At 46.1% G+C, this 18,092-nt stretch overlaps 1 protein-coding gene across 2 annotated transcripts in view; it reads left to right on the plus strand.

Moving 5' to 3' along the window:
* PKP2 (plakophilin 2) overlaps positions 1-18,092 on the plus strand; it is a 222,113-nt gene that overhangs the window by 136,413 nt on the left and 67,608 nt on the right. For both annotated transcript variants that reach the window (XM_033952694.1, XM_033952693.1), the window contains exon 6: positions 4,304-4,481. In XM_033952694.1, the coding sequence (XP_033808585.1) occupies positions 4,304-4,481 (178 nt within the window). The remainder of the gene's footprint in view (positions 1-4,303; positions 4,482-18,092) is intronic.

The following is an 18,092-nucleotide window of genomic DNA, read 5'->3' on the forward strand; positions in this document are numbered from 1 at the left end:
CTATATTGTTCTCCTAGATTTTTGCAGCTCAAGTGCATGACCCTGCATTTTTTAGCATTAAATCTTAGTTGCCAATTACCAGATTATTCTTCAAACTTCACTAGATTCAGTGGCATGCAGTCAGGGCCTTTGGGAGATTCAGTGAACTTTTTTTAATGCTTTGACCTTAAATAATTTGATTGGTTGAGCAGACTGCCTGCTCAACCAATCAAACTTCAACCAATCAAACTACATTAATCAAAATGGTCTATGGCGAGGATTCACTGAGTTCCCTGAAGACCTTGATAGTACTACTCTTAAATTGATTGGTTGAGCAGGGAGCAGTTTCTGACTACTCAACCAATCAAATTCAGTAGTGGTGCCGTCAGGGCCTTTGGGGGACTCAGTGAATCCCCAGAAGGCCTTGAAGCATTGATATGCTTGAGGGGATGAAGCTACAGGTGAGTCTTGGCTCGAGCCCACCCAGTCTCCATCTGAGCGTCAATGAGATGTCTCCGTGCACAGGCACAGTGCTGCTGGAGGTTGCATTCAGCTATGTGCATCTCCAGCAAGCAAGCAGCCTTCCTTATGTACTCTGCCTCAACTTCCCTGCTGCAGGAGGTGGCAGCAAAGTTCTGCCCAGATGCTTGATATGAGGCAGGGTGCTTGACACCAATGATCGATCTTTGGAACACGCTCAGTCAGAAGGAAGCTTGGGATGCAGCTGCCACACAATTCATCCCTGGTGGTACCCGGGAGAGTCAGGAGGCTGAGGATGAGGCAGGAGCAGTGTCGGTGACTCGGAACCTTCATACTTCCATTGTTGGAGTGCTCCTTGTTCGGTGCTCCAGTCTGCTCCCCCGCTTCCTCCTCTCTAGCAACTGATTAGGGCCTTATTGGGGTCACTGCAGAGAAGCACTGCCCAGGTAATATAAAAAAGATTTTTGTTTTGTGGTAGTGGTGGGGCTCTGCACTGCCAAGGTTAGCAAAAATAGGTTTATACTTAATGCTGGTGTGTTTCTGGGTGGAGATGAGGGATTAGGATGAGCAGGGCTGATGCCGGACAATGGGGGAGGGGGAAAGGCAGGGCTGAAGCTGGACTACAGGAAGGGATGTGGGGTAGAGAAAGGAACATCCGATGCCAACCTACAGGGACAAATGGGGAGGGGGGAGGGATGGAAAGAGCTGATACCAGCTTAAAGAGAATAGGGAACAGAAGAGTTAAGGCTGGGCTACAGGAGGGATAGGGAGATAGGGAAGGGTTGAGGCTGTAGGGAGGGCTACAGGGTGGGCTACAGGGAGGGATGGGGAAAGGAAGGGCTGAGGCTGGGCTACAGGGAGGAATGGGGAGGGGAAGGGAAAGGCTGAGGTTGGGCTACAGGGAGGGATGGGGAGAAAGGAGACACACAGTAAGAACATCTAAAAGTCTTGAGCTAAAACAGTTTGTGGGTGAGAAGATAATAGGCACAATAATGAGGCAAGAGTAAGCTAAACTAAGTAAAGCTGTAAGGTATGAGATCTCTTAAAAGTCTGCTTAACAGCTAGTGGGTAAGGTGAAAAAAATAAACAGAGGGTAATTGAAGATAGAGACCAGTGAATCAGTGCAAAATTAAATTCTTGCCTGACAATAATCTATATTAGAAAAGTTGGGGGAAATGACATCACCAGCGAGTTGGCCATCTGAGCTCTTTGCTCCTAGTGCCTCAAAATTAAATTGTGGTCAATCCACTGTCTCGATTACCCAAAAGGTGACCTGAGCAAATACAGCAGAATTCTGTATTTTATTCAATTGGAAGACTCGATGTCTCAACCCAGTCAGTGAAATTTGAAGGAGTTCGCATATCAACCGAGTGGCCTGGATTTCAACAAAATGGCAGAGAGGAGTGACTACTCGGCATCATCCCTGGGGCTGGCAGGAATGAGTGTAATACTGAAGACAGCACACCTACAAGTTGATCCCATGCTGGTGCTCTGGTAGATATTACAAGAAAAAAAAGCAGACATAAACAGTCCTGGACAAGCTCACTACTTTGGTTACAAACCTGTGGGGTGAGATGATGGAGCTGGGCTGTCAGGTGAATGAATCTGTAATGTGCATAGAAGAACAACAAAACATGGTTATATAAGCATAGAAACATGATGGCAGCTAAAGGCCAAATGGACTATCCAGTATTCCCATCTGCAGCATCCACTATCTCCTCCTCTCCCTATTGGTTAAAGTTCTTAATATTTGCATGTCCTCTCCCTATAGGCTAAGACTCTTTACACCTGCATTATGATGTCATAGAGCCTTATGGTTATAGAAACATAGAAAGGGTAAATTAGATGCACATCTCCTTAAGAGTGGCATAGAGTGATATGGGTAAGGGTAAATTAGATGCACATCTCCCTTGAGAAGCATACAGTGATATGGGGACTAAAACTACGCCAGGGTACACCTGGCGGGGCCTCCGCGTGTGCGGATCACCGGACTTGATAGACCCAGGATCTGATCCGGAGATGGCAATTCTTATGTTCTTATGATTGTGGATATAGACGCTCACACAAAAGAAATGCAAACGCACCAGACATATATCCTAAACATAACAAGATTTGGAGTATAGCAGTTGGTACTTCATCTTGTGCATAAGAAGAATCCCTGAGTCGGCAGAATCAAGTTTCTTTATTTTTTATATACCGTCTGTCAAAACAAGTGTCTAAACGGTGTACAATATAAAAAGATTATAAAGAAAACAGTTAAAATAAATAAAAGCAATATTTTATCAAGTATTAAAAATACTAGACAAATTTAGGTTAACATACGTGAAACAAAAAGAAAGTAGGGGAGGGAAAGGTTGTTTAAAATTCATCGAAGTAAAATTAATTTAAAAAAGGACGGTAAATGGGGAGTGGTAAAAACATTAGGATGGGAATGACTTCAAAAGAAGTATTAGATGGTTCAAAGCTTCACAAGAATCAAGGGATTAGAAGGCGGAAGCTGATACTAAAGAGTAAAGGCATCTTTAAAGAAGGAAGATTTAAGTTTGGTTTTAAATTTTACATAAACTGTGAGGGAGTAGTTCAACAAATAACTAGCATGCTGCTATCCGATAATACAGCGCAAGTGTCTACAGAAGATATAGGCCTTGAAAGAGCACATAGGACGCTGGCAGTGCTACATGGCAACAAGCCATGAGACATCATTGCAAGCTTCAAGGATTTTAAGATCAAGGAGGTGGTAATGCAAAAAGCCCAAACTCAGCTCAATATCAAATGAGACTCCTATGAAATTGAACTGTACCATGATTTGGCCTCAGTGACCCTGAGAAAGATGAGCAGGCCTTAAAGCACTCATTAGCTAGCTACAGGAGAAGCATATTAAATATCGGTGGTATCATCCTTTTGCTCTCCTTTTTTATCCTGCTACAAACAGTCCTATCATTGGAGGAGGCTTTGGAAATTTTTCCTGACATGCAGCTACTACCTCCAACTCCAGGGGAGATACAGCAAAGGTCATGGCCCCCCAGCCTCCCAGAAGTCGATGGCAGAGGGTGACCTGAGTAGGAGGACGGCTGACTTAGAAAGTGAGCGAGTAGGGAGCAGCAGTTGGGAGATCCAGCTTGATGAGGATGGTGAGAGGAAATGCTTGGAACAATAAACTTGGAAACTTGGAACAATATTGAACAAAGGTTTCTCTGCCTGGAAACTCACCCCATAATAATAGTTAGTACTAATTGTAAATGACATTTCTTCCTATCATTTTTCATATATACACAATATAATCTTATTAACAACACATAATGGTAACCACAAGATTAAACTACACAAAGCATGCTCTTTTTTTTTTTCCCCTCCCCACCCCTGCACCCCCAGAAGCAATGTCTTCCTCTCTCTCACTGTCCACTAGTGCTGCCCAATTCACTGATTCACTTCAGCATTTAAAGCGAACGGCATGTTGTCAGCCCCAATAGAGTTAGAGCGGGGAACTCGTCAGGGTGTCTTGTTATCTCTCTTATTGTTTGCTTTATCTATTAAATCTTTGGCATATTTATTTATTTTCTAAATTTCTATTCGGCACTATCCAAAGTTCTGTAAATATAAGTACTGTAAATAAATAAGTGCATCTTTTACAAAGCTGCACTAGTTTCCTGCACGGCAAAAGCCCCGAAGCCCTTTAAATCCTTATGGGCTTCAGGGCAGTTACCGCAGGGGAGGGAGGAGATAAATCAATAAATAAGAAATGAATTTTTGATTGAATGAGGCTTAAAAATTTGATATAGCACAGTTAGTCTAATACATACTGGAAATGATATTATGGGCTGATCTGATTTATTACTATCCATAGGCTTGTTCTGGAATTTGTCTTCAAATGATCAGCTGAAGAACATGCTGATCAAGGAAGTCCTGAAGCCAGTGACTGAGAAAATTATTATTCCTTGCTCTGGCTGGACTGAGGGAGACTACCCCAAGACTGATGCCTTGTCTGATCCTGATATCTTCTACAACGCTACAGGTTGCTTAAGGTAAGCAATTCTATCTTCTAATCAATCAACTGCAACAATTCAAATTTCCCTGACCAGCAAGTTACACTTCCCCCTCCGCATTCACGGTGATAGGGGAACGACAAGGTAGCGAATAGAAAAAAAACCGCAAATAACTTTTCGTATGTTTGCGGTTTTTCTGTAAAATTTTTTTAAAAAAAGACTCAAAACCGCAAATAACCTGACCTGTTCCAGTGAAGAAAGTGCAGCTGGGAGCAGCGATTTCATTTGATGTAGATTTGGGGGCGGGGACTTCGATCGAAAAACCGCAAAACAGCAAATATAGAGGGGTAAGTGTACAGATAGCATCTGCAATGATTAATGATAATAAGAAATAAAGCTATAGGCGACATCAGGACATAAAAATATTCCATGGGATATTAAAGTGATTTAGATACTTTGTGAAAAACAAAGAGAAGACAGCATGCTAAAATACATATACAGTTGGGCACCGATCTGGACTAAACTCGGCAGAGAGTAGTCCGGATAATGGAAAATCTGGATAATTGGGCATTCCTTTTTGAAAAGAGCATACACGTTGAGCATTACATGTTGAGCATTATGGTGAAGGCTGTTGTGAAGGGTTTTTGCGGGCTTGGGGCATTTAGGTGGTGTGAAGTGAGCAGGGAGATAGTAAGGTTGTGGTTGGGGTGGTCAAAAACCAGTTATACTTTTCGGGATACAAGTAGCTCAGGTACCTGTGTTGGGGTGTGAAGTTGGTGAGGCTGCTCTGGTCTGGGAAGGTTACTTTTCCTGTGACAGGGCTTCTTTGTTCCAGCATTTTTTAGATTCTTCTTTTTTTAGTCAAGGTTTATTTTATTGAAAATTTTCATATAAAAAAATACATAAACACAGGAACTAAACTCGTAAGTTATACAAGAACAAGTTTACAATTGAGCATGCAAACAATGACATGTGAGAAAAGGGGGCTGGGTCTGGAAGCTGAAAGGGAAGAGATGGGGGTTGGGGGCTGGGGGGGTGCTAAAAAAGGGTTTGGAGCTGGGGCTGAAAAAAGGAGACATGTGAGGGAAGGAGGCTTTAAAAGGGGAGTTTTGGGGAAAAGAGACCTGGTGTAGGAGGCTGTTAAAAGAAGACAGTTCAGAGAAGCGGGCTGGAGCTTGGGCCTGCAAAAGGTGAGTTGTGAGAGAAGGGGTCTGGGTCTGGATATGGGGGCTGAAAAGGAAGACAGGTGTGATAAGGAGACTGGTGCTAGGGCTGGAAGAGTAGGTATGAAAAGGGGGTTAGGGTTGGGGGCTATAAAAAGGAAATGTGTGAGAGAAGGGAGCTGGGGATGAAAGAAGGGGGCTGCAAAAGGGGACATGTGAGAGAAAGGGCTGAAGATAGGAGCTGGAAGAATAAGTGAAGATTGATGTGGAAAGGGGGAATGGGGAGGGAGTTCTATGGAGGTGAAGGACAGAGAAAGGGGACAGATTTTTAAGTTGGTGAAAATAGGGAAGGTAAAAGGGGAAATGGGAGCCTGAATATGGGGGTAAGACATAAAAAGAATAGCTATACTGGATCACACTAATCTATTCTAGCACCCGTTAATATAACGGGCTTAAACACTAGTAGGAACATAAGAGTTGCCACACTAGGGCAGACGGAAGGTCCATCAAGCCAAGTATCCTGTTTCCAACAGTGGCCAAACCCAGGTCCCAAGAACCAGGCAGATATTCCCTCAAAATCACTGTAGGGCAGGAGGGCAATGCGATGATGATGTCACTGGAGGGGATTGGTGGGTGTGAGGGAGGGAGAGAGGAATTTTGGTCCTCTCTGCCAGTTCAGCTGATCCTGGCAGGGGAACCCCAATCAGCTGAGTCAGCAGGACTTCACAAAACTGACTCAACTGATCGGGATTCCCCTGCCGCGATCAGCTGATGGCAAACTATTCTGACGGGGTAGGACACTTGAGAAATGTAAGGTCTTGCACATAGGGAAGGGGAACTCCAGGTACAGCTATACGATGGGAGGGAGGGTACTCGGGGAAGGCAGCCAAGAAAAAGATCTGGGGGTATTGGTAGATAACACAATGAAGCCGGCGGCACAATGTGCAGCGGCCTCAAAAAAAGCGAACAGAATGTTGGGCATTATCAAAAAAGGTATCACTACCAGAACAAAAGAAGTTATCCTGCCACTGTATCGAGCAATGGTGCGCCCACATCTGGAATACTGCGTCCAATACTGGTCGCCATACCTCAAGAAGGACATGGCAATACTCGAAAGGGTCCAGAGGAGGGCAACGAGGATGATAAAGGGTATGGAGAACCTTTCATATGCCGAACGGTTAGACAGGCTGGGGCTCTTTACCCTGGAAAAGCGGAGACTGAGAGGGGACATGATAGAAACTTATAAAATCATGAAAGGCATAGAGAAGGTGGAGAGGGACAGATTCTTTAGACTAGCAGGGACAACTAAAACAAGAGGTCATTCAGAAAAACTGAGAGGAGACAGATTCACAACGAATGCAAGGCGGTTCTTCTTCACTCAGAGGGTGGTGGACACCTGGAACGCGCTTCCCGGAGAGGTAATAAGACAGAGTACAATTCTGGGGTTCAAAAAGGGACTGGATGACTTCCTGGAAGCAAAGGGGATAACAGGGTACAGATAGAGGTTTACCGTACATTGAGCGAATAGGGTATGGATATTTTAGGTTAGGTAGGGAACACTTTCAGGTCGTGGACCTGGGGGGCCGCCGCGGGAGCGGACTGCCGGGCACGATGGACCCCTGGTCTGACCCGGCAGAGGCAACACTTATGTTCTTATGTTCTTATGTTCTTATTCGAACAGCTTGCTTTTATGCGTTTTTCATGCGGATGTCTTTATATTTGGGAATGTCCAAAAAAGATAGACGGGCTAAGGGTTAAAACTTACTTTTTGAAAAAAAAAAAAAAAAAAAGATTGAATTGTGGCAGTTTTGAGAATGGACATTTTTACTGCTGAATTTCTGGATGTCTTTCTCTAAACATCCAAACTCTGACTTAGACGTCCTATCGAAAATGCCCCTCTTTGTCTGTTATTCATGACTCATTTAATACAGTATAATAATAATAGTTTATTTTTGTGTACTGCCACACCATCAGTTCTTAGCAGTTTACACAGTAAATTACAAAGTATTTAAGATACAAAGCCAGACTTCCGGCGGAAACATGGAGCTGTGAACAGCTCGCTGCAGCAGCTCCGATACATCCGCTCTCGGTTTGCCTCTTGCCTGCATCTAATCTCCCCGTTCTTCTTCCCTGCGTCGGGCGGGAGTGCTCCGCGCTGATGGCCTCTAAGCTCTCCCGAACGGCACGGGAGCGGTCGAAACAGCCGGATCTTAAAATGGCGGACCACGTGGCGCCCTCATCTACGGAGGCCCCGAGCTCTGGCTGGGTGGCTGAAGTCACGGCGGAAGTACAGGCGGCTATTGATAGCTCCTTGGGCGATAAGTTGCAGCATATCTTGGATAAACTTGATACGCTGGACCAGCGTTTCGCAACGCTCACCTCGGAGGTGAAGGAGACGCAACAGCGCGTCAGTGCCACGGAGGACTCGATTCAGTGAATCTCCCTCGAGCAAGTGGGGCATACTTCTACCATCGCGGCGTTGCAGGCGAAGCTTGACGATCTAGAAAACCGCTCGCGCCGCAACAACCTGCGCTTTATTGGCCTGCCCGAATCATTGAAGGAGACAGAGCTTGGGGATTTCTTGGAGCGCTGGCTGTCGGAGTCCCTCTCCATTCCACGGACTCCGGGTCCTTTGAGAGTCGAGAGAGCTCATCGTTTGGGGCCTCGTCGGGAGTCCACAGATCGCCCAAGAGCGGTTATTTGCCGCCTTCTTAATTACCGCCATAAAGTGGAGATCCTGAGAGCATTGCGGCAAGGGAAGAAGTTGTTGTACGAAAACCGAGCCATCCTCTGCTTCCAGGACTACTCCGCCGAGGTTTCTCAGGCTCGTCGACGGTTCTCGCCCCTTTGTACCCGCCTCATCCAACGCCACATCGCTTTCTCCTTGCAGTACCCGGCCCGTTTGTGAGTGGTGCATCAGGGCAGGGCCCATCATTTTGACACCTTGGAGGCGGCGCAACGTTTCATCACGGAGCAGTTCCCGGAGGACCCTGTATGAATGGTGGCAGTGAACGATGGGGCGTGATCATCGGAAGATCCTGACTGCCCTCATCCCCTTGGACTAAGTTGCAGGGGCCTCTGTGGTCCTTTAGCCTGGAGCATGCGGCACCTCCCCAGTGGGGGTCCACTTGTCTCTTGTTATTTTTGCATGTTGAATGTGATCTTTTTGGGACTGTTTGTATGGTAGGGGATGGGGGGGTTAGGGATATGTTGATTGCCTGTGGTTTGATGTATGCAGGTGGGAGCTGGAGGGAGGGAGGGGGGCTCCTGGGACTTCCTCTTTCTCCTTTAGTATTGCCTTCCTTTGTTGCGCTCTAGGGGCGCTTTTCCTGTTGGAAAGCGATGACCACAAATGCTCGCAGTCTAAGCAACAAAGTTCACGATCTGCAAGCCCTGATATTAGAGGCAGATCTAGATATTGTTGCTATCACAGAGACATGGTTCAGTGAATCACATGGATGGGATGCAAACATACCGGGATATAATCTTTTTAGGAAGGACAGAGATGGTCATAAAGGTGGAGGAGTAGCTCTCTATGTAAAGATCAATATCCAAGCGACCGAAATGCAAGGGACCTGGGGAGAGGAAGAAGCGATATGGATTGCTCTGAAAAGAGAAGATGGAACTTCTATCTACGTGGGTGTAGTCTACAGATCTCCGACTCAATCGCAGCAAATTGATAAGGATCTGATTGTGGATATCCAAAAGTTTGGAAGGAAAGAGGAGGTTCTGCTGTTGGGAGATTTCAACCTGCCGGATGCGGACTGGAATGTTCCGTCTGCGGAATCGGAAAGAAGTAGGGAGATTGTGGATGCCTTTCAAGAGGCTCTGCTCAGACAAATGGTGACGGAACCCACAAGGGAAAAAGCGATACTGGATCTGGTAATCACAAATGGAGAGAGTATCTCTAATGTTCGAATGGGTGCTCACCTGGGTAGTAGTGATCATCAAACGGTTTGGTTTGATATAACGGCTAAAGTGGAGAGCGGCCGCACGATACTTAAAGTCCTAGATTTCAAACGTATGGACTTTAATGCAATGGGAAAGTACCTGAAGAAAGAGCTGTTAGGATGGGAGGACATAAGAGAAGTGGAAAGACAGTGGTCTAAGCTGAAAGGAGCGATAAAAATGGCTACGGACCTTTATGTGAAGAAAATCAATAAAAACAAGAGAAAAAGGAAGCCGATATGGTTCTCCAACCTAGTGGCTGAGAAAATAAAGGCGAAAGAGTTGGCGTTCATGAAATATAAAAAAACCCAAGAAGAGGAGAGCAGAAAGGACTACAGGGTGAAACTGAAAGAAGCCAAGAGAGAGAGACGTTTGGCGAAGGCACAGGCAGAAGAACAAATGGCTAAAAATGTAAAAAAGGGAGATAAAATTTTTTTCAGATATATTAGTGAAAGGAGGAAGATAAAAAATGGAATTGCTAGGCTAAAAGATGCTGGGAACAAATATGTGGAGAGTGATGAGGAGAAAGCAAATGTGCTAAACAAATACTTCTGTTCTGTGTTCACAGAAGAAAATCCTGGAGAAGGACCGAGATTGTCTGGCAAAGTTACACGAGAAAATGGAGTAGATTCTGCGCCGTTCATGGAGGAGGGTGTTTATGAGCAACTTGAAAAACTGAAGGTGGACAAAGCGATGGGACCAGACGGGATCCATCCCAGGATACTAAGGGAGCTCAGAGAGGTTCTGGCGAGTCCTATTAAAGACTTGTCAAAACAAATCTCTGGAGACGGGAGTGATTCCTGGGGATTGGAGGAGAGTGGATGTGGTCCCTATTCATAAAAGTGGTCACAGGGATGAAGCAGGAAACTACAGGCCAGTGAGCCTCACTTCAGTTGTTGGAAAAATAATGGAAGTGTTGCTGAAAGAAAGGATAGTGTATTTCCTTGAATCTAATGGGTTACAGGATCCGAGGCAACATGGCTTTACAAAAGGTAAATCGTGCCAAACGAACCTGATTGAATTTTTTGATTGGGTGACCAGAGAGCTGGATCGAGGACATATGCTAGATGTAATTTACTTGGATTTCAGCAAAGCCTTTGATACAGTTCCTCATAGGAGGCTGTTGAACAAACTTGAAGGGCTGAAGTTAGGACCCAAAGTGGTGAACTGGGTCAGAAACTGGCTGTCGGACAGACGCCAGAGGGTGGTGGTTAATGGAAGTCGCTCGAAGGAAGGAAAGGTGACTAGTGGAGTCCCTCAGGGTTCGATGCTGGGGCCAATCCTGTTCAATATGTATGTAAGTGACATTGCTGAAGGGTTAGAAGGAAAAGTGTGCCTTTTTGCAGATGATACCAAGATTTGTAACAGAGTAGACACCGAAGAGGGAGTGGAAAATATGAAAAAGGATCTGTAAAAGTTAGAGGAATGGTCTAATGCCTGGCAACTAAAATTCAATGCAAAGAAATGCAGAGTAATGCATTTGGGGATTAATAATAGGAAGGAACCGTATATGCTGGGAGGAGAGAAGCTGATATGCACGGACGGGGAGAGGGACCTTGGGGTAATAGTGTCCGAAGATCTAAAGGCGAAAAAACAGTGTGACAAGGCAATGGCTGCTGCCAGAAGGATTCTGGGCTGTATAAAGAGAGGCGTAGTCAGTAGAAGGAAAAATGTGTTGATGCCCCTGTACAGGTCATTGGTGAGGCCCCACTTGGAGTATTGTGTTCAGTTTTGGAGACCGTATCTGGCGAAAGATGTAAGAAGACTTGAGGCGGTCCAGAGGTGGGCGACGAAAATGATAGGAGGCTTGCGCCAGAAGACGTATGAGGAGAGACTGGAAGCCCTGAATATGTATACCCTAGAGAAAAGGAGAGACAGGGGAGATATGATTCAGACGTTCAAATACTTAAAGGGTATTAACGTAGAACAAAATCTTTTCCAGAGAAAGGAAAATGGTAAAACCAGAGGACATAATTTGAGGTTGAGGGGTGGTAGATTCAGGGGCAATGTTAGGAAATTCTACTTTACGGAGAGGGTGGTGGATACCTGGAATGCGCTCCCGAGAGAGGTGGTGGAGAGTAAAACTGTGACTGAGTTCAAAGAAGCGTGGGATGAACACAGAAGATTTAGAATCAGAAAATAATATTAAAGATTGAACTAGGCCAGTTACTGGGCAGACTTGTACGGTCTGTGTCTGTGCATGGCCGTTTGGAGGAGGATGGGCAGGGGAGGGCTTCAATGGCTGGGAGGGTGTAGATGGGCTGGAGTAAGTCTTAACAGAGATTTCGGCAGTTGGAACCCAAGCACAGTACCGGGTAAAGCTTTGGATTCTCACCCAGAAATAGCTAAGAAGAAAAAAAAAATAAAAATTTAATTTGAATCAGGTTGGGCAGACTGGATGGACCATTCGGGTCTTTATCTGCCGTCATCTACTATGTTACTATGTTACTATCTTTCATTTCAGCACAGATTGGTTTTGGCTTGGGTCTTAGCTTATTGGTGGGGTGTTCTGTAAGGAATCCCGGGGCGGGTGTACGCTGTTTCCTGGAAATGACGCCAGTTTGGAGGTGTCCTGGGTTTGGGGTAGGGGAAGTAGGGTGGGAGGGGGTTTTGTTTGTTGCTGACAAGGGAAATGGGAGGTTTCTTGGGGATGGGGTGGGGGGTAGGGCTGGGTATTCAGGGAGTTTCTTCGTTGGGATGGAAAGGTGGGGATATCAGTGGATGGGGGGTAGAACGTTCGCTTTGTGCAGGAGGCGGGAGTTTTTTGGGGGGCTGTTTGGGAGGCCCCGGTCTGAGCTGGAGGGGTGGTGGCTGGGACGCCCTTCTGGCACCCTACGGGAAGTATCTATTGGTAGTCTTTTTCTTCTGAATACCCTGTTCTGGAATATACTTTAACCTCATGGAATGTAGGGGGTATCCATTCCCCCATAAAACGGCAAAAAATTTTACAACGTTTGAATCGTTCTAAATCTTCTATTGATTTTTTGCAGGAGACCCGGTTGTCCTCAGTAGAACATGCTAAGCTCTGTACCTGGTGGGTGGGGGCTCACTTGGAGGCGCCCGCGGTCGGGTGGAAGGGTGGGGTTATCATTTTGATTCGGAAGGGTCTTTCTTTTACTTCTCACCGTGTGATCCGTGATCCTAATGGTCGCTATATCATCGCTTCGGTTACGCTTTATAATAAGCCGCTTTTATTGTGTAATGTTTATGCCCCTAACAATCCGCCGGCTTGATTTTTTAGGGGTCTTCGCAACCAACTTTTGCAATTTGGTGACGTTCCTCTGATTCTTGGGGGGGATTTCAATGAGGTCTCTGACCCGCGTATGGACCGTTCTTCTTCCACAGGCAGAGAAGCTGCTAAGCTTTGTACAGGGGCCCGCATTTTGGAATCTGCGTTGGGGTTGTTGGATGTTTGGAGGGTGCTGCATCCTCTGGAGCGGGACTATTCCCATTTATCTCGGGCCCATGGGACACTATCCCGTATCGATCTGGTGCTTATCTCGCGTGTATTGCTGCCCCAGATGCAGGGGGTTGAATTGGGCCCCATTGAAATATCTGACCACGCTTGGGTGGGATTTCACTGGTCGTGGGGTGACTCCCGGAGTGGTTTGGGGGGGTGGCGGTTTCCCTGTTTTCTTTACCAGGATGCTCGCTTTCAGGAGTTTCTGCTTCGGAGGTGGGCGGATTTTAAACAGGACAACCAGCAGCATAGAGACGATCCCATTCTTTATTGGGAGACGGCAAAGGCGGTATTGAGGGGTGAGGTTATAGCCTATGTGGCACGGCAGACAAAAATGCGGCATCGGGCTGTTCTGGCGTTGGAACGACGAGCTGCTGGGTTACACCGTCAGTATGGTCGGCGGCCCTCCCTCTCGCTTCGGACTCAGCTTTTGGAAGTACAACAGGAATTAAATGAGTTCTTACACCAGAGTGCTATGCGATTGTGGGCATATTACCAGTTTCAACTATTTCGTTTCGCTAATAAGAGTAGTCGGCTGTTGGCGCGCATGGTGCGGGTGCATCGTGGTCAGGCAGCCATTACTGCGCTCCGTGACCCTTGTGGGATACTGCGTCATCGCTCGGTGGAGATTTGCGACCTGTTGCGTTCCTTTTTCGAGGATTTATACACAGCCCCGGAGGCGGAAGATTTGGCTGGGAGGGTATACCTGGATAGTGTGGACTTACCTCGTTTGTCTCTTAACGATTCTGAGGCTTTGGACCGCCCTTTTGCTGCCGAGGAGGTGGAATGGGCTATCCGGGTCAGCCCTTTGGGAAAGGCTCCAGGCCCGGATGGGTTTCTGAGTGAGTTCTATAAGCTCCTGGTGGAGGACATTGCTCCTGTATTGGCGGACGTCTATAATTTGAGTGTAGCCAAGGGCTTTCTCCCCCGTTACTTGAATTTGGCTCAAATTGTTGTCTTGTTGAAGCCTGGTAAGGACCCCCATTATCCTGATTCCTGTCGGCCCATCTCTTTGCTGAACTATGAGGCTAAGCTTATGGCAAAAATTCTTGCGACTCGCCTGGCTCGGGTGTTACCATCGGTGATTTCTGAATCTCAAGTGGGCTTTGTTCGTGATCGTCCGGTGGCCAAGAACATTAGACATATTTTGCTGGCTTTGGAGCGGGCGACGGTGGAGAATATCCCCTCCTTGCTTGTTAGCTTCGACGCAGAGAAGGCCTTTGACCGGGTGCGATGGGCTTACCTTTTCGCGGTGTTGTGGAAGTATGGCTTGGGTCCTTTTTTTCTGAATGCGGTCCGAGCACTGTACATGGATCCAGAGGCGCGGGTTCTTGTTAATGGGGAACTTTCCGCTTCTTTTGGTATTCGTCGTGGTACTAGACAGGGGTGCCTCTTGTCTCCGCTGCTGTTTGTGCTTTCCCTTGATCCCCTACTTCGGGAGGTTCAGTCTAATGTGGAGATACGGGGTTTGCTCCTAGGGGCTTCTCATTTTAAATTGGCGGCCTTCGCGGATGATCTTTTGGTATTCTTGACGGACCCCCCGCAGTCGCTGTCCACCCTGCTGGACAGTATACGTGAGTATGGCGATTTTTCGGGCTTTACCCTAAATCTGGCGAAGTCGGAGGCCCTGACTTCTTCGTCTCTTCTTCGCCAGCATTGGCAGGGTAGTTTTCCGCTGCGCTGGGCAGACTTTTCCTTTCGTTACCTGGGGATTCGGCTTACCATGGATCCCGCTCAACTGTATCGCCTTAATGTTGATAAGCTCCTTTCAGATACTAAGCTGTTACTGGTTAAATGGCAGGATCTCCCGCTTTCATTGTCTGGTAGGATTCACCTGTTCCACATGATTATCTTTCCCAGGTGGCTTTATGTTCTCCAAACTCTTCCTCTATCTCTTTTGCAGAGGGATGTCCGGGCCTTGTACTCTGTTATCTCGGTTCTGCTGGGGGGGACGGAAGCCTAAGTTACGCTGGCCTTTGCTCCTTGGTCCGCTTTCGGAGGGGGGTCTTGGGGTGCCGGACATCCGGCTGTATAATCAAGCTTGTTTGTTACGTCATTTGGGGGATCTTTTTATACGGATCTTTCCTTGGAGCGGGACTATTTCTATCCTATTCATCTGCTTTACCTTCTTCATGCCCATTTGTCACGGTTGCCAGGGGCTTGTAGGCGTAGTGTTCTCTTTCGTCCCTTGAGGGGGACGTGGCACCAGATTCTTCGGCTCTGGAGTCAGGATCCTTTGGTCAGTGTCTTTTTACCTCTGGTTGGGAACTTGGCTTTTCCTCCGGGGGTGGGCCTGTCTGTTTTTGGTGGCTGGAGGGCTCGGGGGGGTAGAGCTTTTACAGCATGTTCTGCAGCTTGATGGGACCCTTCGGGCGAGTGAGGCTTTGCTTGCCCGGGGGGTTCCGGGAGCCGGTTTCTTCTTTGCTTATTGTCAGCTAACTCATTACGTTGGCTCCCTCCCGAGGGGGTCCTTGGGTGCTGTGTTTGGGTCCGACTTCCGTTCCTTTTTAGTGGCAGATCCAGATACCAGGGTCTCGATTTCTTATTTTCATCGACAGCTTTGGACGCTGAGCCCACCCAGGGTTTTCTCCAGGGTTTTGGAGGCTTGGCAGCGGGATCTGGGGCGGGATCTGGGGGAGGGCTTTTTGTTGCGGGTGTTGAAACGTACCACTAGTCTGGTCTCTAGTGCAGATTTGAGGGAATGTCATTTTCGTACAGTTTTGCGGGACTATGGCTCCCAGAGTCAGGCATATTATATGGGTTGTGTGGACACCCAGCAATGTGGGAGATGCTCTGCTGGGGTCAATTCTTATTATCATGGTATTTGGGGTTGTCCAGCAAGCCGGGTTTTCTGGTCTGCGCTTGCCTCCTTTTTACAGGGCCTTCTTCGGGTGTCTGTGCCTGTTTCTGTGTTTCCTATGCTTTTTGCACATTTCCCATTGCTTTCAGGTTACTCTTCTTCGGAGAAATTGTTCCTCAGTAAGTGTTTTATATTGGGGAAGAAATGTATCCTGTGTTGTTGGCTTGCTCCTGAGCCGCCTACTTTTTGGTTTTGGAGAAACAGGCTGCATGAACTCATGGGTTGGGAGGCCCGGCTGGCGTGTTCTTCTCGCCGCCGCAGTAAAGCCTTTGTGGACACCTGGACTCCTTATTTGGACAACTTGTCCCCATTGAGTCGTAGCCATGTTCTGAATCGTTTACAATGGTACTCTGCTTTACCTGTTTGATGTTTGTATGCTGCCTCTGCACATTGGTTCTCTTTGTTGGGGGGGGGGGTGATTTGGGGAGGGGTTTCTGGGGTAGGATGGGGGTGTTGTTTGTCACCGTGGAGGACATCAGAGCAAAGTCCTCCGCGGAGTTCGTCATTATTGTAAAACATGGTTTTCAGCTGGAGCTCTTTTTGTAATATTCTTTGTTTAATAAAAACGGATTTCACGTAAGATACAAAGCCAGATAACAGTGGCTTATAAAAGGAAATAACACAATTCAATAAAAGATACTAATTGGCAAAGTACAACCCTAACTTATTCAAACAAAGTATGCACAATACAGATTATTTATACTAAAATAGATAAGCTTCTGTAAAACTTATTCCATAGAAATAATAAATTTACTTCCTCCACATATGATGAACTGTGATACCAAATGAGGGTTTACATGAATAAGCTATGATAGGTTATGTGAAACATGGTTGGGCAAGCAATCCAACAACCTTCTCCTTTTTCCCCAGAGCTTTTATATTGCCCTGGGTCTCGATATAAAAACAAGGAACTCTATTCTGAAAGAATTGATGGAGTGCAGTACCTTTTTTTTTTCCTCTAGAATATTTTTTGCCTAATGATGCCAGCATTGGCATTCTGTGAATAAAAATTGTAGCAGAAGAGCTTTTCCAAAACAGACAGTCCATTGTTTGGATAGACAGTCATAACAATGGCATAAAGGGTATCTTCCATTCAACTTTTTTTTATTTTTTTACAATGCCCACAATCTAAAGGCAAGCAATTTTCTTATTGAAAAGATCAGATCATATGTCACAGTATTATTATAGACTGCATTGGTTGACAATAGAGGCTAGAATAGTTTTCAAATTTGGTTGTGTATGTTTTAAGTCCTTGAATGGACTTTTACCCAGCTCTTTTAGATTGCTTCAGTTTTGCTACTAGAAAACACTTGCGTGTCATACGACTTTTTGATTTTCCATCTGTAAAGAGATGTGTTTATAAACGATTTCTTAGTAAAACTTTGGCATATTTGGCAGCTATGTGGGACAAACAAGTTAGTACTTAGATATCAATCTCAACCTCTTACCTGGTCTTTAGAAAATCGCTGAAAACCCATTTGTTTGGTAAATATTTTGATTAATTTGTTATGATCATACTATATACGGTTAGTATCTCTTAGCTGTTAACCGCACTGAACTACAAGGTAGCTGCGGTATATAAGAATTTATGTAATGCAATGCAATTTCTTCTGCTGTACAGTAGTCTTGAATGCTTGGGTTATGTCCCTCTTTAATTGCGAGATTGCAGAAGGCATCCAGTATCTTTTCTTGACTCTGCCTCCTTCACCAGTAAGCTGTGCTGTAACTTTTCAGTCTTTCTTTCTGCAAGCGAAATAGAAGGTGTCTTTCTGATCTGCTCTGAGATCATTTTATTATTTTCAGGTTTTAAATTGAATTTGGAGGCTTTCAATGCTGTAGAGGTTCCCAGTGGTCCCGGGACTGCAAGAAGACACAGACTCTCGGTGTAGAAGTCTATAGCTAGCAGGATACCCCCTTATACAGGGCACCTGCATAGCTGACCTGCATTAACAGGTTTGGAGGTTCAGGGACAATTCCCTTTGAAGCATGGCTCGCTCTTAGGGCTCCTTTTACGAAGCCGCATTAGCGGCTTTATCGCACGCGACATTTTATCATGCGCTAACCTCCGCGCTAGCCAAAAAACTACCTCCTGCTCTACTACTGTGGAGAGGATGCGGTATATAAACTTAAGGTTTAGTTTAGTTTAGCTTTTCAAAACCCAGACAAAATGTTGGGTTTTGAAAAGCCGGCTGGACCCCCGGGCATGTCCTCAAAAGGAC

This window comes from Geotrypetes seraphini, chromosome 7 (genome assembly GCF_902459505.1).
Source record: "Geotrypetes seraphini chromosome 7, aGeoSer1.1, whole genome shotgun sequence".
Lineage (NCBI taxonomy): Eukaryota > Metazoa > Chordata > Amphibia > Gymnophiona > Dermophiidae > Geotrypetes > Geotrypetes seraphini.